Genomic DNA, 27,351 nt, shown 5'->3' with positions numbered 1-27,351 from the left:
GTCATAGGTGATGGGACAAGAGGAAAGGGCCTCAAGTTGCACCAGGGGAGGTTCAGATTGGATATTAGGAAAAATTTCTTCACTGAAAGGGTTATCAAGCCTTGGAATGGGATGCCCAGGGAAGTGGTTGAGGCACCATCTCTGGAGATATTCAAAAGAGGAGTTGACATGGTGCTTGGGAATACGCTTGGGAAAATGCTTGGGAATTTTGATCTTTTTTTTTGGTTTTTTTTGGTTTGTTTTTTTTTTTTAAGGTTGGACTAGATGATCTTAAAGGTCCCTTCCAACCTAGGTGATTCTGTGATTCAGTCCCAGTCCTTTCTCTTCCCATTCATGGGCTTTGAGTGTCCTTTAAAGCAAATCTGTATCCTGTTTCCATGACAATATTTATACAATATGTCTTGCTTGTAGCATGTATGTATGGATTTTTCATTTGTAACATCTCTTTGCATCAGTTCCTGGTATATTCAAGGTCTCCTTGAAGTATTTGGACCATCACACTCTTCTAGATAGAACTTAAAGACTCGATGATCTCAAAGGCCCCTTCCAACCAAGAAGATTCTGTGATTCTGTAAATGAGCATTTCTGGATACATACAGGCCTAACCTTTGAGTGAAGCTTCACAGTATCGTGTCTGGGGAGAGAAGAGTGAATGAGGTGAGCATGGTCCTTGAAATCAGAATAAGCTCTTGCTCCTGAATATATTCAGGCGTTGGGGAGATCCCAGGTGGGGCTAAAAACTTGTTCTCTGAGATGAGCGTGTGTTATTGCATAGCTTGCAAAATTACGCTTGGGGCAAATTTTGCAAGATAGGCACCTGTGAATTTAGGAAACAGGACTGAGCCCTAGGCATGATTTTATGACATAATTAGATCACTTTAGCTTTGTTTTCGGTGAAGAGGATAAAATTACCTTCTAGATTTTTTTTTTGATCAGTTATGACCGCAAATTAATAATGAATCTCTAGTGCCAGAAGCAGAAGACCACCTAATTGCTATGGCAGCTCAGCGGAGTCTTCTGTGGCACCATCCTTGGAAGGCGTTTGCTTTCGGGTTATTGATGGGAGGTGTCTGCTCGGGGAGCTCAGCGTTCCTCTCCCTTTTACTATTGACCACTCCACTCAGCAGTTTAATATTTCACCTCCCCTGTTCTCAAGGGCGTTTTCCCACAGGCTGTGCGGTGTCACTGATGAGTTGATGTCCCGCTCTGTAAGGCTGATGTCCCAGTTAGTTGATCCTACAGCGTTGGCCATTGTGTGGTGTTGAGGAGCCAACCTTCCCAAAGAAGGTACAGAAAAGATCTAATTTATTCCCTCTGACAGTTATAAGGAATAAATTATGAAGGCAGTTGAAAAATGAAATTTGTTTTTCTGTGCTTATTTGCGGGGGCGAGGCAGAGATTACGTAGTGTGAGTGGAAGCTGTGAATTACGGGAGTTTCTGACCCTACTTAATGGGTTATTTATGGTTGAACCTGAGGATGGCTGTGGGTGAACTTGGTCTGTCCAACTTGGGGGGACCGGTGGGACGGGATCCCCAGCTGCCCTCCAAAGGCTTCTGCAAGCCAGGAATGAGGTGTAGGAAGGATGTGTGGAAGCCACTAGAGGAAAGAAGATGGAGCTGCTGGTGATGCTGGTGTAAAGATGCGGGAGGTCAGTGTGTGTCCCACGGTGGAACCTGAGCAGGGGCTGCCACTGCCCTGTGTTTGGTACCCACTGCTTCCAGAAAAGCAGCTGAAGAAGCTGGGGATGGTGTGTTGTGGTGAATGCCCTTCCTCCGCTGTGAAATATTTATTAAAACAGATGTAGTTGGCTACAATTTCTGTTTCTGGGTAATCGGCCAATAGCCAGAGCAGATCAATAAGCTGAGAAACAATGTGGTCTCTAAAGTTGGAAGTGGCTTTTTTTTTTTTAACAGAACAAAGAGCGTTCCCTGTCCAGGGACACTCTCCAGCAAAACGCAGAGCGGATCAACACTGGCACCCAGTGTCTAGATAGAATCAGTTCAAATCTGGGTTTCCAAATCTGACACCCTTTTCTCAGGCTGGTGCCTTGGCTTTCCGTCGGGATATGCACGACGGAGCGAGGTGCTTAATGTGATGTGGCAGCGGAGCTCTCTGGGGCTGCAGGTTTAATTCTGCTTTCCTTTGGTTCCTGCAGTTGCCGCCTTGTGCTGATAACCACTGCAGCGTTGCCTTTCTTGGCTTGTCTTTTATGTTACAAAAAGATGCAGGTCTTTGTTTCCCTTGGAATGGTTAACCTTAGTTCAGGGAGGGAGAGCGAAAACAAATGTAAACCCACCCTCCTCCCTAGGGGAGTTTTTTTCAGGTTACTCTGCAGCTGTTAAATGCCAGTTCAACGAAGCCTTTAAACATACACTTAAATCCATTCCTGCTAAGCAAAACACTTAACCACATACTTTAAATTAAGCTTGTGTTCAAGTGTCGTTGCACTGAGAAGCAGCAGGACTAGAGCACGTTCAGAAAGATAAGCACGTTGTGGAGTGCCGGGCTGATTAGGCTCCTGATGCCGGAGAGCATCCCGGGCTGGGATGGGGGTGAGGACCACGGCTCTGGGAACTGAGCATCTGCTGACATCCGAGCGCCTGCCAGCGTGACGTGGCTCTTCAGGGCCCAGCAAAAGGCTTCTGTAGCCAAGCTCCAGTGTCTGTGTCTTCATTCCAGCCAGGCTTCCTCTGCTGTGATCAGTGAGTAACGACGTTTGTTTGAAAGTATAAATAATGAGTGGCACGAAGTCCCAAATGTTAAGGATCCCTGCTCACCGTGTCGCTGAAACACGCGGGGTTGGTTCTTCCTGTATCTCCCGCCATCTCACTGCTTTCATGTCTTGAGTCTTTTGCTATTTCTGTAGTGGGAGGACTAAATCAAATCTCGGCCTGTGTGGTGCTCCTGGAAGTGAAGTTGCTGTAGCACGTTCCAGGAAGGTAGATTGAAAACCGAAAATGAATTTCCAAAAAAGCCCTAGAACTACTACCACAAAGAAGATGGATGATGAACCATTCTGGTCTGTTATTATCCAAAAGTAACTATCTGGCTGTTTTTTAGTGAACAAAGAAATATTAGAGGGGAAAAAATAGTTTCCATTTAGCTTTATCTCTGTTGGCTGTACTGGAAATGAATCATGACATAAAAAACGGATAAAATGAAATGAAAAAGAGACCATTTATTTCCTTTTCTGTAGCACACACTGGACACTTATTCTGAAGGTTAAAACTCTTCTGAACTAAACCAAATTGCACTGAAACACTGGTGAAAGGGTATTAGGGATCCATGGAGTATCCCTGTGGTGCTTGGCCCAAAAGTTATGGCCGAGGAGGGAGAGGAAATGGGGCTGTGTGGGTCTCCCCCTCCCCTCCGAGTTCCCATTTGTGCTGGCCAACGTGGTCCAGGGCGTTTTCAGTTAATTTTTGAAGCTGTCATGGAAACCTTAGAGAGATTCTCCTTAGAGAGTCTGTTTCTCTCCTTGGATATCTAGGAGGGTAACAAATACAGCGCAGTCCCTGGGTGAGACACCGCGCTGCTCGGCCCAGCCTGGATCTCCAGCAGAAGGGACCTTTCTGGTGGGTTCCCTTGGGTGGCTTGACTTCCCACCCCCACTAGGTTCAGGAAGTGCAGGAAAAAAGAAACACGGGTGAAAAAAGCATATTGGAGATTAATTTGGAAATGAGCGTGCAGTGATGACTGAGCAGAGTAGTTTAGGTCAATGGTTTTGTTATTTTCCTTGGTCTATGTAGCGTCCTTTCATTGGGATTTATAAATGATTCTTGCTGTAATAGCCGTATTCAGGAGCTGTAAGTGCCTGCTCTGGCATGGCTTGCTTGCTTTTCTTTTTTATTAGGAATGAAAATTAGTTGGGAATGAGGAGATAATGTATGGCCTCATATCATAAAAGTTGCACTCCTTGATAAGATTTCAAGGTTAGAACAATGATAGCATTGAAATATCTGTCGTAAACTACCATAGATAATTCAAGCAATAAAAATGCTTCTTTTAGCTATGTAAATAGGATAATAGACTGGAATGCTCTATCTAGATGTATTAAACGTTGGGGTTATTTTATATTCAAACAATATAAACAGAGAAAATGGAGCTGGAGATAAATTTGAATAGGAAAGAGGGATGATTTCTCTTTGGAGTGGTGAGCAAGCCAGGGCTGGATCTGAATTTGTTTTGTGTGAGGGCACGGGGATTGGTAAGGAAGCTCCAGTGTCTCAGTGTGAAGAGCAAGAAGAGAAGTATCTCTCTGTTTTGGTTTGGTTTTTTGTGGGGTTTTTTTTTTGGCCTTTTTTTCTCCTGACAAAAAGAGCTCTGGGGTTTTAGGAAAGGCTGATGTAATTAGGCTGAATGCGTTTTGATGGTGGGATGCTGTCCAAGGATGCGTTGAGTCACATCTAATGACTTAAAAACTACTAATTAATTTCGAATGAACTGGAACAAGGAGACATGGCTTGACAAGTACTAGGTTTTGAAAGCTACTGATTTTGAAAACTTCCAGGAAAACTTGTCAGGATCCTGGGCAAGGGGATGAGAAAAGCTTGGAATAGCCTGGTGAACCTGTTGAAAAGGGCAGAAAGAAATGGGGGTAAAAAATAGTATGAAGCTTCTGATGCAAATCAGCAATTCTGGTAGTTCCTCAGTTGCAAAGAGCAACTGAAGAAGCAGCTCAAAGGAAATGGGTGGTGGAAACGTCTCAAATGCGTGGTTTCCATTTCCAGTTTGTTCAGTTCGCTTTCAAGCAACACTGTGAAACCTTTGAGACCCCTCTGGTCTTGTATTAATAGATTTGGAGATAAAGTTTACAAGTAATGGCTCTGTGAGGGAAACATTTTCATTGCTCTATAAAAGCTCCATGGCACACAAGGTCTTGAATGATGCTCCCAGGGCAAAATCAGGGGTGAGAGAGAAATTGGTGGAGCATGTGCAGGTTCCAAAGGATAGGACAAAAGGACCCCAAACCGAAAGGCAAGAGGAAACGATGAAAGCAGCGAAAGTTTGGAGCAGAAGGGAGTTAAGTTGGTCTTGTGCCCTACGTATTTCTTTTTGATGAATAAATGGATTTGAAGGATAGATTGAATCCTGCAGAAGGTGGGAGAGTCCTAGGCTTTGTTGGTTTTATTCCTGGCTGATGTTTTCCCTGTCCTGACACTTTGTAGTTTCTTGCTGCAAAGGTGCCATTTCTGCCTTGGTCTCAGATCATCCCGTCTCCTGTTACCTCTCAGGACAGTTGTGGTTCTCACCTGAGCTCCTCTCCAGAGGTTCTGGTCTGGTTCTGTTTGTGTCCGTGCTGGCAATTAATTAACACCGTGATTATGGTTCCTCCGCTGTGTGGCCGTGGGGAGGGGGCTCTCCAGGGCAGTATGATCTGAGCGGCGCTTGGGACGCTGGTGTTGGAGGTAACGTTGAGGAGTTCTCCAGGTGCAACTGCAATAGAATAATCCTATTTCCTTCCCTCTGTCATAAAATAAGATAGCGGTTTGGCAGCTGTTCAAATCAAGACAAATAAAATAAACTGCTCTAAATTCATCATGGAGAGAAACAGACTTAGCTACAAAATGACTAACGGGACCTCCTATTCATCTGTACAAATCTGGTCTGTGGCTGCATTCATTTCCATACAATCACTGGAAAATATTATGTTGATTGCTGGGAACAAAGCTTTTATGGGGAGGAAAAAAATCCATGCTACTAATCTACAGTGGAATTGGTAAATGGGTAAGACAAAGCTTTAATAATATTATTCTGTGCGACATCTGATGTAAATAATACAGTTCTATTAATCTCTCAAGCAATCAGAGGGTCTGGCTGTTAGAGGCAGCCAAGTATGAGCAATAATATTATCTCTTCTCAGGAATGTTTGAGTAGAATCACAAATCCATGGCTGTGAGAGTGGTTTCTCCACCAGCTCGGGGGGTCCCACTCAGTGGTGGAGCAGGCAGGGGGTTTTGGGGGCATCTCCAGGCTCCGTGTCCCAGCTCTCTGCACCCCACCTGGGCATCTGCTGCCGGGCTGCGGGAAGCTCTGCTCTCTCGGGGGGCACACATGGTTTTAAACTGAAAGAGGGGAGATGTAGATGAGATCTCAGGAAGAAATTCTTTGCCGTGAGGGTGGTGAGAGCCTGGCCCAGGTTGCCCAGAGAAGCTGTGGCTGCCCCATCCCTGGAGGGGTTCAAGGCCAGGTTGGACAGGGCTTGGAGCAACCTGGTCTGGTGGGAGGTGTCCCTGCCCAGGGCAGGGGGGTTGGAACTCGGTGATCTTTAAGGTCCCTTCCAACCCAAACCATTCTGTGATTCTAAGTTCTGTCCTTTGACTCTTCTCCCTCCTTCTCTCGAGGAGGGTGCACTTCATCAGGCCCAGCAGCACCAGCCTCTTTGGAAGCGGTTCTTTTGGTCCATGAAGCAGCAATCTGAAGAAGTGTTTGTCTTCTGCAGATGTGCACTGGCAGTTTTTTTTTAAAAAAAAAAAAAAAAAAATCAAGGCTCACCGATTCCTGCAGCAACCCCACTGAATCCGAAGCAGTCAAGGAGTTAATGTTGCCTCCCCCCAAAAGCATGTGTGCATTGTCTGTCCTGTAAAAAGATATTAGTTAAGGCAGCCAAATGAAGCAGAATTTTTAAATGAGATCCTGTTTTTCAAGTATGATTTTTAAGATACGATGCGGGTCAGGGTTGTCTGATTCTTCACAGTTCATTAAGTAGAGAGCAGCTAGTGTTAGAGATTGACTTTTAAAAATGATAGATTTTTATTTATAGCAAAGTTCTAGTCATTAATTTTAAAGGAAGGAAGCATAAAAGCAGGAATGGGTTCATTTTTAAAAAAAAGTGACATTGGTAATTTAATTAAATTGGGGGTTTGAGTATCATTACAGAAAATGAAACATTAGTTCTACACTGCTTTTCAACCCATCTGACGTATTTGATAGCGTCCCCCCGCTTAAAAATCCTGCAGGGTCATTAATATTTCTATGTGAAAGTTGCTGCTGAACTTCCCGGCTCCAGGCGTTTTGGGGAAGGATGTGAATAGTATTTTTGGGGAAGGAGCAAAGGGAAGAGATCCTCTCTGTGCGGGGTTGTACACGGCTGAGGGGAGCCCAGGGCCGTGTCCCCGGGTGCTGGTGGGCTCTTCGGGGGCTCCTCCACAGGCAGGTGGGGAAAAACCAGACACCAAAGCGATGCGGGAGTCGAGATGTACGTGCCATTAAAATTAATGAAGTTTAGGGTGCGAAGGTTGCGTTTAATCTGGAAGTGGATTAACTAGAAAACAAGGTGGTCTGTCTGGATGCAGGATGCCTAATCCCATATTCATTACAGATTAGTCTCTCGTTTCCCTGCCTGCGAGGGACCCTCCCTCCTTACCTGCCGTCGGGAGCCCTCGTGGGGTGCCCAGGCTCTGCTCCGGGGGTGGCTTTGGGGGGACAACCTGCGGGAGTTTTCAAATCCTGACCCTAAATTGCTGTCCCGCGGCAGGAGAGAACAGCAGTGTCTCTGCATCAGTTAGTGTTTGGGATTTCTGTTTCGTTTCCTGCGCTTATGCACAGTTTTGGTTGTATTTTATTCTGTTCTGTGCCGCGTGCGCTACCATATCATTTTCCTTTTAATCTTCCTCTTTTCCTTGGCAGAGCTGCAGACTAGACCTCCCTTTGCTACTAGAAATTCATCTGGTTTTGTTCATGCTCCTGACAAAATTGTTTCCAATGATAAACCATCACTCAGCTTTGAATGACCGTGTTTTCCTTCCTCTGATGTTTCAGCTTTAATGAAAAAGAACTATAATACAAGATGCTGCACAAGGGCCTGATTCAAATTTGATTGTCATTCTTAGTCTTGGTTGTCTTCATTGGGTTTTATATTGGGCTCTAAAACCATGATTTGAATGGATCTTTTTGGAGTGGCTTATGGGAACCCATGGAGTTTTACTTAAATTCTCAAAAACTGCTGTGCAGAGGCATTGATTAAGGATTGACTATTATTTCAGCTGCAAATTCTCCATCTTACATTCAAGTATCCTGTATTCTTTCTAATGAAAACTTTTGTTGGATTATACGTTGCCTTCAGTGACGCTGGGTCCAGCTGCGTTGTTCAGAGTCCATGTGCTGCACGCGTGTGAAATCTGCATTAAACACAGAGTGCAGTGAAGTAGAAACCCTGGTGGGCTGAAACGTCGCTCGCTTTGTCTAGGTCCTAGTTAAGGGGTTTTCTGTCTCCTCTGGGGTTCTAAGGTGTAACCCAGCTCTGCTGACCTTGCAGGGGCCTCTGAGGTGCCTGGCAAAGGGCTGTGGAAAAATGTTATTTCCAACAGGAATGTTATTTCCAACAGGAATGTTATTTCCAACAGGAATGTTATTTCCAACAGGAATGTTATTTCCAACAGGAATGTTATTTCCAACAGGAATGTTATTTCCAACAGGAATGTTATTTCCAACAGGAATGTTATCTCTGGGTTCTGATCAACTGCAGTCCTGTTAGACGGAACTACAGGGAGCATCAGAAAGAGGGATGCTTTCTTTGGTTTAGAAACTGGTAAAACTGGTCAGGAAAGAGTGGATCTTGTTTCTGACTCAGTTGCTCGGGGAATGGTTTTGCTTCTTTGTGTGTATAGATCTGTCCCGGTGGAAATGGCACCTGAACGTTAAGGGTAACTGGCTCTGGTGCAGTCCAGTCGGGTACGTGGGGCGGTGGTTTGCTCTCTACGTTTTATGTGATGGATTTGGGTCGAGCCATCCCTCTGGATTCCTCACCCCACAGCTCTCTACAATGCACTGGCCCTAACCAGAAGCAACTTTCTTTGGCAGTTCTACCAAGTCACACGTGCGGAAACCCGGGAAGGCTGCAGAATGGGATTCAGCAGGGGACGACATTCAGTATCGGGGACAAAGTGAGGTACAGCTGCAATCCAGGCTTCTTCCTGGAGGGACACGCGTTGCTCACCTGCCACGCCAATTCGGAGAACGGTGCCTCCTGGGATTTTCCTCTCCCCTTCTGCAGAGGTAAAGTGCCCTCGCCTCATCCAGAACAAGCCATGATGAAACGGGATTTAATGGGCTGTCTGGGGTTGGGAAAAACTTCATGGACTGTAGGGTTGATTTTTTTTAAAAGACTTGAAAACTAAACGTGATGTAGCTAATATTGAGGTTCCTTTTTATTGGTTTCCTTAAAGCTGCCAGGGTTTGGGTGAATAATAGGAAGGTTATGAAGTGCTCAAAGTATTCAAAATGCTGCACAGCTACTTTTAGCTTCAATTTCTTTGTCTAAAGTGCATGGGGAGGAAAAGCAGGAGTATTATCCATAAGATAAGGTGCCTACCCAAGACCATGCAGGTCTTCTAGATCAAACACTAGAAAATGAGACTGGATTTTCTGCTTTCTGCAATGTCAGGCCGATGTTCCTCGTGGCACGTTCCACGGTGATTGTGGTGCTTTGCCCGTGAGGAAATGTGAGTCCAGGCAGGGCGCTGATGGGCCGGGGGCTGCTGGCAGTGGGGCCACAAACTTGCTATTTGAGAGGAAAAATTTGGCCTTTGGTTGAAAAAAAAACCCCAACAATAAAGCTTCCCTGCAGGAGTAGGGAAACTCAGATTCCTCTATCAGTAGAGACCTGTTTGCTAATTCTCCAGGGCCACAAGGGACTAGAGAGTCTGTAAATATACGCCTGTCTGTGTTGTTACACCAAAACAGTTGCTGCCGCTTTGAAGTCTTTTCCCCTCAATTCCTTGTGTACTTCAGCAGAGCATCTCATATTGATTCTTTTTATTGACTCTGCTTGTGCAATCAATCAGCAGTTCTAAGCTGTGGCATAAATCTTGAATTTAAAGTGAGCAAATATTGTTCGCTTGGTGTGTTTTTAATGCTTCCTTGAATGAGTTACAGAGCAGTAATAGGTGTATTTCTTGTACACTTACCTACTGCTTTGGGGCCCAGGGCGTTGCAGCACCGAGCGAGCGGCTCGCGCAGCCACAGTGGCACTGGAGAGGGACACCTATCCTCGCCATTTTAGTACAATCAGTTATGATTCTTTGCTTTTCCTTCAAATTAGGACTGTCGTTGTCTGCTGGGTCAGATCCCGACACAGAGATGAAAGATGCCCTCTGAGCGGGTGTTGAAATCTCGGGAGCTGCTCTCTCGGGATTAGACTTGTCCAATGTCACTGCAAAGGACAGTGTTTTGGGGACTCTGCCCGAAAGGCAGAGGCGTGAGACAAGTGTTGACACCAGTGTACGTTTCTACCATGTTGATCGATACCCTTTTTTGGGTTCTTTATGCTCTTTTCTTTGTGCTCGTCTTTGTAGCATCCTTTTCTATACCTTGGTAACCTTGTCTCTATTCCAGCCTTCATGTATTGAAATAATCAAAGATGCAAAGAAATGCGTGGCTGAAAAGAGTAAGAAACAAAGGTGTTTGAGAGGATGTGCCAGGACAGCAGCACTTTGAGGGAGTTCTGTGGCTCAGCTCCTTTTTCTCCAGAGCAGTTCTCCGCACTCCCTTTACCCAGCTCTCAGTTTAGAAGTACGTTGTGGGTTTTTAAAGGACAAGTGTAATCTCAATGAGAAAGGGAAATAAGAAGGAATTCCGGCTGGAGGAAGAATGGCCTGGTGGAATGTGTCTCTGCAGAGGCAGTGAGGAGCTGGTGCTGCAGCTCGGCAGTGGTTTTGAAAGCACAGTTATATCAAAATTGATTCCTGGACTCTGAGCTAAAAGAGACTATAAATTCAGTCTGCCCAGACTCCGCTCTGGTGAGTTATGTTTCTTGCTTACGTGGCAGGAAGGATTAAAACTGCGGTGATCTCATTCAGGGAGCACCAGAGCAGCAGCAAATGACATCCCCGTGCTGGGCTGTGGAGTGGGAGAGCTGGGGGGGAACTGGGGCTGCCCAGGAGGGGCTGGGCTGTGCTGGCAGACCGTGGGGAACGTGGAAATTGGCCTTGAGGACGGAAAGTCCTCGGTGGGTCTGGGTCAGACTGTAAAGTCTGGACTAAGCTGACACCCCATCTATATAGTGTGTGTCAGAAATGTCTGGAACGGTTCCTTCACTGCATCTTGTGTATTTTTACACAGAATCACAGAATGCTATGGGGTTGGAAGGGACCTCTGGAGATCATCTCCTCCAACCCCCTGCCAGAGCAGGTCCACCCAGAGCAGGTTGCACAGGAACGTGTCCAGGCGGGGTTTGAATGTCTCCAGAGAAGGAGACTCCACCACCTTCTCTGCGTGCCTTCTGCACAATTGTTCTGCGTTCACAGAATAAAATGAGCCCTAGTTCTTAATCGAAATGGGGCCTTAAGCTGCATTTTCACCCTGAGGGTCAGTTAGCTGGAGGCAAATCCCCAGCAGACGTGGAATGGTGTCCTCTGTTCTGCTGTAGCCATGGAAGGAACAACCCTTACCTGGGTCAGTGAATCTCAAATAAAGCAGAATGGCACATTTGAAGCACCAAAAGAATATCTGGAAACGCCTGAGTCTGTTGTAAAGCGCTTTCATGCACGCGGAGAGAAGTCTTGCCCAGATTGTTTGCTGAATTTAAGTAGAACTGATAGGTTTATGATTCCGGTAGGCGGTTGAGTACAAATTCAGTAAGCCAGCTGAAAAGTTGAGAACATTTGCGAAGCTACATTTTAAGCCTATCAAATATGCATAATCTCATTAGAAGTGGTCTGTTTTACTGTAACTCCAGCAGCTGCTCAGGCTGCGCCGTGCCCAAAATAATTGAAGGGCTGTTCAAGAAGATTTTAGAAGATTGTAGAGTATGTTTAAACAGTAACAGCCTCTACAAAGGTAGGAAGTGTGTATTTAGAGGTAGATGGGAAGGGAAATATGTTTTCCATTAAATACCTTTTGTAAAGCTCTGCTTTGCTGGTAGCAAAAGACACTTAATTCCTGAAAAGGTCTAAATAGGAGGACCTTCCTGATCAGCCCTGTGGGATTGTCCTGCCCTCCTTAGGTGCCGATGACCCACTGCGCTTTGCAAATGTTCTCACCTGGGTTAAATATCAGTTTGGAAGGGTTTTTTTTTAGAAACAGTTTGTAATGAAAGTAAGTGTTTATACTGTAAAGCCCCAAGCTCCTTGACTAAAGCATCTGGAATGCTGCTCAGTGATACGTGTTGTAGCGTTAACGGGCTTTTCTTAGCAGCGTTCCCAATCAATGCTGAGCTGACGCTGTGCGTATGGGAGCACATTCATTCCCAGTTTCCTTTATCTTCCTGCCTGTGTTTTCTTTAGATTCTCCTCCTTTAATTGCTCTAATCGCTCCTGCTGACAAAATTCAGGTTGTAAAAATGAAAGAGCCTGCAGCCAAGAGGAGGCCAGTGTATGAGCAGGAAATGTCACCGCCAGATTTCTGAACAAGCGGTTAAGTTTTTACCACTATGACTTTGGTAACAACATACCTTAAGAAATCAGAGCAAAGATGTGTAAGGCAGGTGTGGGGGATACTCCACTTCTTTTCTCTTAAATTTCTTAGAGAATTTTTTCTTAGATTTAAATACAGCGCTTGTGCTCCAAGTGCTGTTGTCCCAACCCTTGGGGGTGTTCCTGTTGCTGATGAAGGTGCTGAGATCTATGAGAGCTGGGAACCAACCTCTCCCCCCGCTGAGAGGGGAGAGTTTTCACGTGTCTGTGAAACCCTTCCTGGTCACCGAGTCCCGGCGGTTCCCTCCTGCTCGACTGGCCACACAGACGGGAGGAAAGTTGCAGAAAGAAAGCACCTCGGAGGATCCCAGTGAGGAATAAGGGATGGAACAGAACACTCGGGCAATGCCATGTGAGGAAATAGTGTCCTGACAGCGAGACACGCTGTGCTGAGACCCACCTCCCCAGGGACGCGGTAGAAGCTCCGTTGCTCGGGCTGTTCCAAATTAGCCTAAACAAATCCCGAGTAAGTGTGTGGTGGGGAATAAGCTGGCACTGACTGACCTGATAGGATTTTGCATCCCTCAACTTCTTTGTCTGTTAATAACGTGTAATAAAACACACTCTGACAAAAGCACTGGGGCTTTTAAAGCTTTGCTTTTAATTTGGGCTGATTCTTATTTGCTGTGTTGCTTTGTGCACTGCAGCAATGCCTGATAACTTGTGTTCTGTTTGCAGCCGATGATGCTTGCGGAGGGACTTTGCGGGGACAGAGCGGGATTATCTCCAGCCCTCACTTCCCGTTGGAGTACGGCAATAATGCAGACTGCACCTGGACTATTCTCGCCGAACCTGGAGACACTATTGCTCTGGTTTTCATGGATTTTCAGCTGGAAGATGGATATGATGTTCTGGAAGTTGCTGGAACAGAGGGATCTTCGCTCTGGTAGGTTACTACTGGCCATCCTTGGTTGTGTCTGTGCAGTCGTGTGGTACCTGCTGATTTTCTGGGTGCGCAGAGAGGAGGAGTTTGTGCCTGAATGAGGGTAGTTCCCGTTTTTCCCAGTCACAGGTTGTAGCTGCTGCTTTCTAATGAAACTCCCTGGGATGCTGTTTATGGGCTCAGTAAGCTTTGCAGTGACTATCGTCTGCTTTAAATCATGTTCTCTGCAGTAAGATCGCATAGTGTAGCTGCTTAGAAGAAATAAATAATTTAAAAAAAACAAATAACCTAACACTTCAAAACCCAAGAAACCCTGCTCAAACCTTGGTTTTGCTAAATTGTTTTCTGATTATTGCTAAATATGCTGCTGACAAGTTGGCTTTACTGTTAATGAACTTTTGGCAAGTTTTTTTAGGAATCCGTTTGTCCTTTAGACAGGAGGCTGTGCATGGAATTTCAATACCCCTCTCACCCCATTGTTCGTTTGAGCGATGCTTTCAGAAATATTGCTTTTATGTATAATAAAATGCCATTTCAATATGCAAGAGCCACCCAAACGATCAGTGCTATGGAGTCTGAAGGGAGGGCTTGCAGGAGGAATTTGATGTATTGCTTATGTGGCTTTAATAGCAGAGGAGAGCTCTGCCTCTGGTGCGCTCTGCGCTGTGATCGCGCTCTGCGAGCAGTTAAAAGTCCAAACCAGCAGCAAATGGAAGGGAATATAGTCTTGAACTTGACATCCCTCTGGAAGGGAAGAATTAAGCGTTTGAAATAATTAGATGTTGCTTGGGATTATCAGCAGGAAGTTAAATTACGATTATTTATGAGGATTCTGTAGCGACCACAAATAACATTAATTTAAGTAATTTATACTTGCCGGGCAATTATGGGGGAATAGGATTTGGATGTTTCGGATGTATTGATGTGAGAGGACTTGCCATTTACCATGTACCAATTGTTTACTGTTCCCAGGACCCCATCGAAAATTAGATGTTGCTGTTTCGTGGAAAAAAAAAAAAGCCTCTAGTTTTATTAGCATGCATTAATATTTTAGGGTAGCGTTAGTTTTTAGCCGTTATGTGCTGCAGCGAGGATCTGTCATCTGTGGTATGTGGTAAAGACGGATGTCGCTAGTTAAGAAACATTATTCAGCCTGGAGGTGTTGCCGGTGCAGCACTGTGTCTTGTCATATCAAAAATAAAACAATGCCTGTCAGACTGAACCTGCTGGGGAAAAAAAGTTAATAAACTACCCATAAATACAGCATGATGGAACTTTAAAAATGGCAAATGCATCTTAGAAAATTAAGCCCTTTGACTTTCAGTAGTACATGTACGTGCACACGCGCTCTTTTACAAATGAGATTTAGCAGCTGTTTTAAAGGTAGTGTGTTTTGCAGACATCAGTTCTGGGGCCTTGTCAGAGGGAATAATGATGTATTTACTTTCCTTCTTCCCCTTCCCCCCCCCCAGTGCCCATGTGCTCCATCTTTAACGATGCCTTTCCTCCAGGTGGGGTTTCCCTGGGAGCTGGGTGGACTCTGGGCTGAACCCGCTGGTGGCGCTGCCTTAATGAGCCCAACAGGTCACCCCAGCAGGAGTTTTCATCCAGGGCTCGTAGAAAAAGCTATTCCTGCTTTTTGAGGCTTCTCCTGCGTTTTTATAGTGCCATGAAATACACACGGGCAAGATAAACACAGCAGTCAATTCAAAGGGATCTCATTTAGTATTCTCGAGAAGCAAACTTTTCAGTCCCATAAGCAGAATTACAAAGAGTCTTATTTTGAATTTCATTTTTTCAAAGCTGGTCTTCACAACTCAGAGCTCGATAATTAAATTCAGATGACTCACTTTTCCTATTTCTTAATAATTTTTGCCTGTAGGGGAAAAAAGAAATGGAGCCCATATCTCCTCTTTAAACATGTTGATATGATTCAGCTTGAAAATATAGCTAAAAACCTTTTTTCCTCTCTGTCTATGAAAACCTAGTTTTAATTATTGGTAATATGGCAGATAGACTTGCGGCCAAATAAACCATTCTATTGAAGTATCTGCGAACTAAATATTTCATTTCCTAAGCCTTATATATAGCTTTAATCTGGCCCAGAGATGTACACAAATAAACAAAATGAAATTTCATCTGGAGTGTAACTCATACGTATTTTTGAGCTATAGGGTAGTCTGTAATGGCAGTATTTACAGGGGCACTAACTCAGCGCATGAAGGAAGCTTGACTTGACCTGCAAGTATTAAAAATTTCCTACACTGTCGTTCTCCTCCCCTCTTTAAAAACAGGTGCTTTGCTGGTTTTTTCCGAGCTGGGTCTGTACCCCTCTTGCCGTCGGGGGCTGGCACAGCTCTCTGCGCCTCACGTTGATCCCGGCACACACAACCGCTCCCCGGAGAATCCTGCGACGGGTTTCATTCTGTCGGATGCGAATCCCGCAATAAGTCTTGGAAGGGAAAAGGGCATTGCAGGTCTGAGCATCCATACGTCAAGCAGAGCAATAGAGGTTGAGTAGCTGTTTGAGACATATTAATAAAATAACGCATTTACAGCTCTTTTAACTGCTATCGCGGTTTCTGTCATGGGACCTTGGGTCTAGATTTCCTTGACAGGTGAGAAATAAAATTCTACCGAGCAGAGAACAGGAGAGGAAAAAAAGTAGCAGTGTGAAAAAGAGCCTGTCAGACTAGAAAGGACAATGTGGGGGTCTCCAGGCTATAAAGAAAAATCGGAAGGATGGCAGAAGAGCTGCCCTGCTCTCCTGTGAGGTTAACTGGAGTGGCCATCCCAGTCCCAGCCCTCCCGGAGAGGGACACGGAGAGGGATATGTAGTATTTATGTTCTTTTGTGTCATTATTCCCTGACTTCCTCTTGTCTTTGAGACCTGGGGTTCTCTTCCCCCTTATTTTGTACTAGCGGAGAGACCTGAAAGGATTAATGAAATTCTTCCCCACAAATACATGTAAAAGGAGAAAATCCCTCAAAGCAGCTTGGGCTCCAGCCCCGAAGGGGCCTGAGCTCCGTTGATCGCGTGCTTTGTGTCAGTGTCTGCTCCGAGCTCAATAAATCCCTCGGCTCACGCTTCTCAGGAATATCTGCTGATTACGGCTCTTTCATGGTGCCTGCCTTAAAGCTCTCTTCAGCGGAGAGCATCCCTGTGGGGGCTCAGCTACCCTGAAAGTACCAAACTGTCTCAAGCTGAGCACCTAAAGCGTCCTGAGACCATGCCTGATGATGAGGAAGTCCCCAGGCTGGTCCTGGATGGCCCTGACCCTGCTCAGTGGCAGAACTGTCCCAGCCTCTTCTCCCCCTCGATAGCTCAGCGGTTGCTCTGAGATTTTGGGGAGCTTTGACTTTGCAGAAAATACTGTCTTTGACCTCCTGCACGTTTTCTGTGAGTCCTTGGGTAAGCTGCATGGGGACATCTGACGTGACAGGATGGGGACTCCTGCGGGGATGCTGGGAGCCTGGGGGCTGCAGCTCAGAACTGGTGGCCACAGAATGATATGGGGTTGGAAGGGACCTCTGGAGATCATCCAGTCCAACCTCCTGCCAGAGCAGGTCCTCCTAGAGCAGGTCACACAGGAACGTGTCCAGGCGGGTTTGAATGTCTCCAGAGAAGGAGACTCCACCACCTCTCTGGGCAGCCTCTTCCAGGGCTCTGCCACCCTCAAAGTGAAGAAGTTCCTCCTCATGTTTAGGTGGAACTTCTTATGTCCCAGTTTGTGCCCGTTCCCTCTTGTCCTGTCCCTGGGCACCAGTGAGAAAAAGACTGGCCCCATCCTCCTGACACCCACCCTTTCAGTATTTATAGATGCTGATCAGATCCTCCCTCAGCCTTCTCTTCTCCAGACTAAAAAGACCCAAGTCCCTCAGCCTTTCCTCATCAGAGAGATGCTCCAGGCCCCTCATCATCTTTGTAGCACTTTGCTGGACCCTCTCCAGCAGTTCCTTGTCCTTCTTGAACTGGGGAGCCCAGAACTGGTCCCAGTGCTCCAGATGGGGCTTCCCCAGGGCAGAGCAGAGGAGGAGGATGACCTCCCTCCACCTGCTGGTCGCACTCTTCCTGATGCACCCCAGGATGCCATTTTTCTTCTTGGCCACAAGGACACATTGCTGGCTCAACGGTGGCCATACCCTTTTGTCACACCTCCAGCATCCAGGTGTCCCCTGGAGGCTTAGGGAAAGCGGGAAGGTGCTGTGCAGTGGTTGTTTGGCTGTGCTCCGAACATGATTTAATAGAGGGTAAGTTTTTGCTCTGCCTGAGATGGAAAAGGTCTGGATTTCCTCTGTTTGTGCACACTTGCTGCAGTTTAAGCATGTGCAAACAATGAAAACGTGGTTGTCTGTCTCTTGCACTTCTTGGTGTCATCTGTTCAGATCTCATCGTGCTGGTCTGGGACCTGTAGCTAATATCAGGCATAATGACTTGTGTTATGATTATTAAAGCATTGTGCTGCTATTGCCAGAGAAGGTGGTGGTGCAGGAAATGACTAATAATCCAATTTGTGGATGTGTGTTTACAGGAATTGACTAAGATGAAGTGTACGTTTCTCTGGGTATAATGCAAATATTTAGCAAAGAAGGCTTTTGCAGTTTCTCTGGTTGCTGTGTTTCTGCAGGGTTGAGTCAAGGGAAGGAATGGGCTGGAGAAATCACCTGTTCCAGCAGCTCCTCTTGGCTGTTGCTGATGTTACTTCTTTCCTTGTCATTATCTGCAGTTGACCCTTCCCTCCCCACCACCCTTGTCTATCTGCTAAGTGGTTTCTAATACTCATTAACGTTCTCCTATGCGAGTGAGATCCGCTTCGTGCTTCCCTCTTGAGGCCAGTTACTGGGTACCACTGGCCAGGCTAATCTAGTAGCACATCTTGTGCTCTGCCCGTGAGAGATGAGAGTGCCCGTGTTCTTGAAGGTCGCTGTTTCAGATAATGACAATGTTGGTTGGTGAAAAACCCTTCTCCGTATGTGCCTCTAATGAACCAACCTATTCTCTTTACATCAAAGCAGCTTCTGAGCCTTTGAAAGCCGTCTCGGAGCTTTCAGCCAGTATTTTCATCTCAGACCTCAGTTGGTGTCTACTGAAGTCAATGGGAAGACTTTGGCTCCCAAGGGCTCGTGAATCAGGCTTTAGCGTATCGTCACTTATTAAAGTGTGTTCCTCGTGCCACCACGCTGCCGCTGGGGAGCCCGGGCTCTGCTTTGGCTGCTGGTTCCACTGGTGCTGCCGCCAGTGCAGGTTGGTGGGAGGGTGCTGCCGGGAATCCTGCAGACTCCCCATTCCCATGAAGAGCTGCCCAAGGCGTGTGGGAGCCCAGGACGGGCCCCCCCTGCTCCCAGCTGCTGCCGCTCTTCGCAGGGATTCCATAAAACAGGTTGCCTGATGGCTGCTGTGAAACCATTTTCATTTCACATTTGCCACTTCCTTTTTTCATCCTTTTTTCTTTTTTTTTTTTTTTTCCCCAGTCAGTAATTGCTTTTATTTGGAAGTTGACAAGCGTTGTCCTGCCCTGGTGTGTGCACGAGGCTGAGGACGCAAAGATTATTGTGTGTCTTGAAATAAGTTATTTCATCACTAATTGAGACCTTGATAACGCAAGTGTGAAAGTTTCCTTTTCCTGTGCAATGAATTAAACTTCCTTACTGTAAGCACTAGTTAACTAATGGATACTTTATCTGTAATACGTGTTTTTCTTCCATAGTAATGTTTTCCATGGGACTGGGAGTGAATAAAAAAACATTTGTGAAGTGGCTTTTAAAATCTCTATTTAAATGTCAGTTACATCTTCATTGGGATCTGGAAAATAGACTTCCTTATTTGACTGGTACAGTTTCATTATTTTTTTTCCTTCTAAAGTATTTATAGTGCTTTTAGTTGGAAGCAAATTCTACAAAGGCTTTAAAGCTTGTAAAATATTGCTGTAGTGGGAAGTAGATGGCTTGCAAAACCCCCTTTTTTCTTAGGAGGTGTATTCCCCCAGTTCTTCTGCCGGGAGCGTGGCAGGGAAAGGGACTTTTGTGACAAATTACAATGAAGGGGCCTCATGACCTCTCCCACTCGTGTTTCATTCAATAAAACATGATGAGATTCCGGATACCACTTTCTGGCTAATCTTTTTGCTAGATAGTAGAGAACATTTCATGAATATTCAGGCTAGCTTTCTAAGCCAAGGAAGAAGATGCTTTTAGGCTGAAAATTACCCTGGTCGTGTTTTAATTGTCCTTTTTTTTTTAATCCCAATTTGTCCTTCTTTGGTGTTTGGTCACCTCCGAGGAAGACAGAGAACCTTGTGTGAAGGCTGCTGTTGTGTGGAATGTGCCCCTGGGGATGAGATGCGGGAAGGTCTGTAGCGTGTGGGGAAAACTCCCTGCAGGTTACTAAACATGAAAAAATTAATATTTAGCTATTTCTGTCCTGGCTGCAAACACATTGGAAGAAAAAGACAGGCTTGTTTGCAAGAACGCTCAATACTTGCAAGGTACAGAGGTTTTTTTGAAAGACAGACCTTGTGCAAATTAGTGTAACACACCTGGCTGAAAGCTGAGAGGAATACTGGTTGCCTCAAGAGTACCTTCTGTATGGGACCATTCAGATTGTAAAACGGTGAATAATACCTTTGTTTGGCAGGGAAAGGAGACTTTATGTAAGTGGAAATGATGTCACAGGTTGTAAAAAGTTGGAGATCTGGGGTTCTTTTTCCAACACTGTGTCTCTTCCTCCGCTGTTACAGCGGGACACTGACCGGTCCCGGTTTAAGCAGGGATTTGGACAGATGTTGGTGGAAAAATTCACTGACTTCACCTACAGGTGCTTCCAGGGGCTGGCTCTGCCTTCCCATGTCCTTTTTTTCTTGTTCTGAACCAGTTCCTGTCCCTCCCTGTGCGAGGCTCCGCTGCTGCTGAGGCTGTGCATACGCAGAGGGGTCTCCCTTTGTGGAGGAATTCTCTATGTTGAAGGAATTGGATTTGCGCATCAAAATCTGTCTGCCAGGGCTGATAATAGTCATGTTTTACACTGCTCACCCTTATCTACAGCTTCAAAGCGAACGAGCGCAGACACCTCTGCAGCTGCTTCAGGACTTTCAAAGGGCTCTTTCTTCTAGGGTTTCTCTGTGGACCCTTTCATGGATGCTTCCTTATATTTACAAGTTGTGTTAAGGAATGTAAGTACTTTGTTTTCCGATGTCACCTGCTTCACAAAATATATTTTACATGCTCTTTGCCTGCTGGGTTTTCCTCCCTGGATTCTCTCTAGCTGCTCCTCAGCTGGAAGCCTGGGCTGCTTCGGTTCCTGCACCCTCCCTCCCGCGCTGTAGGTGGAAGTCACAACCAAGAGGTCCGGTTTGGGGCTGAATTCATCTCTCTTGTTCAAATTGCTTTTTTGGATGTGTGACGCTAATGTATCTCATGTGCTGAGATTAAACTGCAGCTCCCTTCTAATTTGCATTACGTGCTAATTCATCAGTTGGAAGAATTGCATTTAGCGTGGTTTGCATAAGCTCGAGCTGCAGAGAAGTATCATTTATTTTTTGTATCATTTATTTTTTGACAATTCTCAGGTCGTACGCATCTCTCCAACCTGATCTTTCCACTTGTCTCCAGAAATATTTAAGTGCATGAAATAAAGGGAAGAAACACCTCTAGAGAGCCTACTTCAGGAGCGGTTTGTTGGCTGCCGAGGGTGATGTGGTGAAGGATGTGTGTGTTATTTTCTGCTCTGTGAACAAAGTGTTGCCCTGTAGCAAGTCAGAGGTGTCACATCAGCACCTTCCAGCCACGAAATGTGGCAGAAATGATGTGTACAATGGATGCTCCTGGTGACAGCTCTCTGAACTCGCTCTCTCCCACAGAAACAAGAGCAGGATCGATGTCTTGCTAAGGAGCGAGCTGGCAGCGACCCGGGTTTAGATGGGGACAAGGGATGTTCTGGGGCATTGGATTTATTTCCATTTGCTGTCACGGTGGGCAAGCGGCTGATCACCACCCCTTTGTCTCTTCGTGGGCTTTCAAGCCCTTTAGTCCAACCTCTTTCTATGGAGATGGAAGCTGGGATTTGGGGTTGTGAACTGGCCGTACCAACAGACTAACAGGTTTAAGAGATAATACCCCAGATCGCGACTCAGGAGGACTGAACTTGGCAATAAATAAAGAGTCAGCACAGCCATCGCTGCAGCCGTAGAAATGGAAGAACTATTCAGGTTAATGATTAGAAAGTGTGTTTTCGGAGCTAGTCCGTTGTGTTTGTTAAGATATATCTTGACATATCTACATAACTGTGATGTGTGTCTTGACAAATAAGATGGAGTACAAAAAACATATAACTATATATATTTACATGGCCAAATTTCTACAATTTGATAGCTGTAGTGCAGTCCACGAGGCCTTTTGTCCTTGAGTCCTTTAGCCTTTCAGCTAAAGTGAAAAAATTGACTTCTGTTCCTGTTGCTTGCTCACTCCAAGCTGCTGCTGCTTTCAAAAAAATAGATGAAGATGCCCTGGCAAGGATCAATAATGGACAGGATAAGCAGGAGAGCGAAGAGACTGTTTTCCATTCCAGATCTGTGAGATGCTTTTGGAAGTGAGATATTCACAGGGCGGCTCCTGAATTCATAAATGGAGAGGGAGTTGCAAACGAAGGGTTAAAGTGAGAGGCCAAATTGCTGTTGAGAATTGGTTAATGCAGTGTCACCTGGTGACCCTCTGGCATTGCAGGCGGTGGAAACCTGGGCTGTGCCCCCTCGGGGTGGGATGTTCTATTCAAAGGCTTGATGTTTCTTCAAGCAGTTAGTCCAAAACCTGGTTCTGAGCCCAGGGAAACAGGAATGGGCTGACAGACAAAGAAATACGAATGATTTCTGTTGTGAGACATGGGGGGGGAATAATGAATTCAACGAGTTTTCTTGCACCTTAGTAGCTGTGTTTCTCCATGCTTCAGAATCCAGTGTTTTCCTCTCTGCCCCGAGAGCTGCTGCTGCTGCTGGGTCTTGGCACAGTCACATCTTCTGTCTCACGTGCTGCTTGACTCGAGCCTGGGCTACAAATCTAGTAATGCCAGTTATTAAATGCAGACACTTATCTAAATATCTCGCCTCTTAATGTCTCCGATTCCTCGTACACACAGGTTTGATCAACCTTCCCAAAGCCTGGACGGGGGAAGGAAATCACGGTTGTGGATTCATGTGGCCTCTATATTTTGCTGGTGCTTCTTGGCTGCACGTCGTGTTGTCCTGGTGGGTCATGCTCTCTTTAGCTCACGCCGGTTGGGACAGTCCTGGCTGTTTTACAAGAGGGACGTTCTGATTATTCCTCACGGGGACTCGTCTTGTGGCTGGGTTTATAGTGGAGATGAGGAGGATGCCAGGGCATCAGTAAATAGCAGAGCGTTAGCGATAGACGAAGCCTTCTCAACAGCTAATACTTAATGACTGTATTCCTGGCTGCAATAAGCTGGGATTTTGCAAGATTCTGGAAAACTGGAGGCGTTTGGGTGCTCCAGTGACGTGGTTCTGTGTAAAGGGCGATTCCTGCCGTGTAAAGTCCAGAAAGGCAAAATGTGAGCAGCTGCTTCCCTGCCGCGTTAGTGACCCACCGGTTCCTCCCTGTCAGAGAGCTCTTCAGAGGGTTTTCTTGCCAGTGGCCGAAAAACGTGACCAGCCTTCTCACTCCTAAAAAATAGGCATTTTGGTCTGATACTTCCCACTTGGAGCACAGGGGAAATATCCATCTCTGCGTGCTTCCCTTTGTCTTCATTCTGAACTTTCTAAATTAATTTTTATAATCGTCTTTTAAATGATGGAGCGGTTCAAATTAGCTCTTTTAGTCAGAATTACCTGCATTAAAGGTCTCCCTTAAAAAGAGAGGCATAAAAGTAATTAATAGCTTCAATTATAATAATGTGGCTTAGCTTGTGGTTTTCTGTTAGAAAAACCTGTTTTTGATAAGTCAGCTGTTCTTAAAAGGGAAAAAATAAAAGTGCTTCGGGCTGGAAGCTGGCATGAAGGAGTTTTTGAAATAGGGTTGTTCTCTCTGTAATGTTACAGAATAAATTACCACCGTTGATCCTGGAGCGGTGCCCTGTGCTGGGAGCAGCCGGCTGGGGCAGGGGAGTGCTCCAAGAGGGTGTTTGTGGTTCTTTTTTTTTTTTTTCTTTTTACCCAGTCACAGATGCTTTTTATGACTTTGAACACATATCCTTTGGGTTTTAAAGCCACACTGGAATTTTTGGAGCCTGGAAGAAAGTCAAAGAGAAGGGAAAACTAAAGGAAAGAAGTTTCAAAGCCAGCCTGTGCCGTGGTTAGGTGGCTGGGTGCCTGGGTTCTGAGAACCTGCCTCGTGGGGCGGCTGAGGACCAAGAAATTGCGGTGGGGTGGGGGGACGCGGGGTGACAGAGCGCTTCAAGCCTGGTTGCCTCTGTCTGATGGATGTCGGGTCTCTGCATCAGGGAGGATTCCCAGCCTGGGACGGCTGTGTGGGGCCATGCTCAGCATCCCAGCGCTCTGCTCTTCTCTCCCTCTTGCTTTCCTGCTCCCTGGGGACCCTCACGCCTCCCGCTGCCTTCGCCCCCCATTCTTCATGCTGCGCCCGGGTGATAAATGATGCTGCTGGTTACCTGGTGTCCTGCAAACCCAGACGTTGGGGGCCAACGTTCCCGATGAGGCATCCATGGGTTTTCCATCTCAGCTGCTTTTACCTGGTGCCAGCAGCGCACGGGCCTCCTATTCCAACCCAAACACGGGGATTGGAAAAGGCTGTAGTCAATGGGCTGTGTTAGGTGTAGGTTGGGAAGCGGTTCCTGATGGGAAGACCATCCCATGGGAAGACCATCCTGCGTGAAGAGCTGGGGCAGCTCTAGCCGCTCTGCTTTGCACAATCACTGCGGGCAGAGCAAAGCTCCCGGTGAAAATCTTTCAGTCTTTTTAAACTCGGACACCGCAGGCTCTGATTGGAGCCTCATCTCCAGTTGAAACGAGAAAAAGCTCATAAGCATCTATATTGTCACATTCTCTCTAAACATAAAACCAGTTTAGTTTCAGAACAGAAAATGTTTGCGCGGGAGGGTCTCTATATTGCTGTTCAGTATCTCTCTGCCTTGTCCCCAATGCCCCCAAACAAGAAACCCTCAAAAATAAGGCCACCCCAGGTGACTATTGTTCAGAGCATGTTGATGTAAGAGACCAAAAGAAAAACAGGATGTCTCGTTGATTATTGTTTTCTTATACCTCTTAAGGAACTATAGATTATTTTTTTTTACCATGAAATTAATATATTGGAATTTTTGTGGGAAGAATAAAACACTCATTAAATTTTGTGACCTGGAATATGTATAAAGCAGAGCTTGCAATTAAAATTAATTTTGAAGCAAGTTAACAGAAGTTTTGTTAATGTTTAACATCTTTATGGGTGCCATTCTTTGTAAATTTGAACTAATTAAGCCCAAAGGGACAAAATAATAGATTCTGCATTTGCTGTGGATGCCAGTGCTCGCTTTGCTTTTGGCACTTTTCCTCTTTTCTTTGTGCAAGTTCTGATTTTAGTAAGTTGCCAAGAAAGTAACTATTTTGCTTTTTATGCCAAATTATCAAGAATCCATCTTCATAAATCTCTAAACGACTGCAATGAATGTTTGGTAAAGACCTGGTGCTTGCTCACCTCTACTGACTACAAATTTCAAGTGGGAGTATTTTTTATTTCCCTTCTAACCATTCTGTTGAGACAACGTGCAGCTGCTCTGGGGGTGTAGGAGCCTCGGATGGACCTCAGGCTCATTAACCCTGAAGCTCTGAGGTTTCCTTAACTGAAATATAGACCAGTCTGAAACGTTTGGAAATGTGAATTTCGTGTTTCTTCCTCTCCTTAAATACTTTTCCTGGGATTTTTTTTTTCTTAAGCAGTTTATAGGTAGCAATACAAGTAATAGAAAATATTTGCAAGTATGTGGCTGCCATAATAAATCCGAGAGCAGAACCTGACCCTGGCAGAGCTCGAAGCTCCCTTTGGCTCGTGGGTTGGGGATGTCAGGGTTTGCAGGGTGAGTGGTTTCTAAGACTCTTCCCAGCAAAGCCGTATTGAACGAAATTTTAATACAATCGAGCGAGAATATCTTGAAGAGGCTGCAGGCTCTGCAGCCCCAAACCTCTGACGCTCTAAACAATGTAGAGCTTTGGAATAGGTTGTTAATGGCACTTTATTGATTGAAAGGGTAGAAAGTTCATTTAAACTGTGGATAATTCTGGTCATTTCCTCGCAATGACCAGACTGCTGTGTAGCTGTAATTGCTGCACCAAGCTTTGACTTACAGGCAGCAATGCTAATAAACCCCTTCGCTGCTGAAAGCGGCAACGTGTGTCGAGCTGGGAGGTTTCTTCGTGAGGCCACTTGAGGTGTCAGACCTTCGGATGCCTCGGCTCAGGTGTGACATGGAACTCTGCAAGGGAAGATGCTCATGTCCTCGTAAAACAGGTGGGATTACACCCAATTCTGGCCTGGCTGCAGCCCAAGATGTTGTTCCCTGTTTGGTGCAAGGTGACATTGCTGGCCTGTGCTTGACTTGTCCCCTGGGACCCCCAAAGTCTGTCCCTGACAAGCTGCTCCCCAGCCTGGGCTGTGCCTGGGGTTTCTCCTGCCCAGGGGCAGGACTTGGCCTCTCCCTTTGGGCTTCACGGTGCTTCTGTCCATTTCTCCAGCCTCCTGAGGTCCCATCGCACCCATCTGGTTCCTCAGCCGCTCCCTGAGTTTTGTGTTGTCTGTCCCACCATCCAGATCATTAACGAAGGTATAAAACCATATGGGCCCCACGTCAACTATCGTGTGAAGGTGGATTATTATTTTTTTTTCAACAGAAAGCAGACTCCTGATGTCTGCTGCCTTTCTGGGAGTGCTGTCATAGTCTGTTTAAATTCAGACTGAATCACGTGTTTCAGGATTTCTTATCTGACCAAACGCCCTGCAATACAGAGTGATGGGCGAGTGCGGAGCCATCGGCCGCGGTGACACAGCTCCCGTCGCTGGAGGAGACTGAGCGGAAGAGATGCACGTCGGTCTCCTTTGAGAATCTGGGAGAGGAGCTGCTATAGCAGCACAGAGCACACAGAAGGCAGGTTTTAAAACATAAAAAATAATAAAGCACACCCGACTTCGGACGTGCTGGCAGCGCTTTCAAGTAGTCAACGGTTTTTGTAGTTGGGAAACTTGAGGTTGCGTTAAGGTCATCCACACGGGCTGCTTGACCGGGGGGATTGCCCTTGTGCAGTTCTTCCTCTGCTGTCTTGGCAGCTCCATGCGGGTGTTTCAGGCCTCTCCGTCCTCCCAGTAATCTCACTGAGTGATGCTCCTGCCCCGGCCACTGGAAGGAGGAGACTGGCCCAGGGTCCTGGGGCTCACCCCAGGGTTCTGCTGCTCAGCCTGTGGCAGGACCCCCCCCCCCCCCCCGCCAAAGAGCTGCTGCCACCTAATAAAGCTGCTCTTGAGCGCAGGGAGGAAGGATTAATATGTTTGTTTTGTCTCAGCCGTGTTGGGTGCTGGGCTGTGTTTCATTCAGCAGCAGGATGAGCTCCAGTGGTGAACTCCTCATTGATTTCTGGAGGATTGAGGTCACCCTGTGACCCCCCCCGGTTCCCCCCCTCCTTAAAGCAGGAGCCTTGCAGAAATAAAGTGGCTTGTGTCTTCTCTTTGTGCACATGGAACAGCATCCTCTGATGCTCGTGGTCTTCGTGTCCATGTGCCCAGAAGAGGAACCGATGTCTCCACCCTCGTGATCCAGCCAACATGGTGGATCATCCAAAGGAGTGAATCTCCAGTAACAGGCAGTTGGGAGGAGATGGCTTCACCCTCCCTGTCCCAGTCGAGTCCCGCTTCACCAGCGGCCGATGGGGCTTTGCGGTGATGCTTAACTTTTGGTTCCTGTTGAAAAATGTCTCTTGTACATTCACAAGTACATATTTATATATTTAATTTATTTAACCTTCAGTGAATACTTTTTTGTCATTTGATGTTCTTGGAAACATCCCTGGTAAAGCAGGTAATTTATTAAGCGTGTTTAATATTATAT

The 27,351-nt window shown here is 46.1% G+C and overlaps 1 protein-coding gene across 1 annotated transcript in view; it reads left to right on the top strand.

Annotated features, from left to right (window-relative positions):
* Positions 1-27,351, top strand: part of CSMD2 (CUB and Sushi multiple domains 2) — a 290,338-nt gene that overhangs the window by 65,009 nt on the left and 197,978 nt on the right. Inside the window, 2 exon segments of the mRNA XM_074162076.1 lie at positions 8,805-8,999; positions 13,094-13,301. Coding sequence (XP_074018177.1) covers positions 8,805-8,999; positions 13,094-13,301 — 403 coding nt within the window.

This window comes from Numenius arquata, chromosome 21 (genome assembly GCF_964106895.1).
Source record: "Numenius arquata chromosome 21, bNumArq3.hap1.1, whole genome shotgun sequence".
Taxonomy (NCBI): Eukaryota; Metazoa; Chordata; class Aves; order Charadriiformes; family Scolopacidae; genus Numenius; species Numenius arquata.
This window is presented reverse-complemented; position numbering and strand designations above follow the sequence as displayed.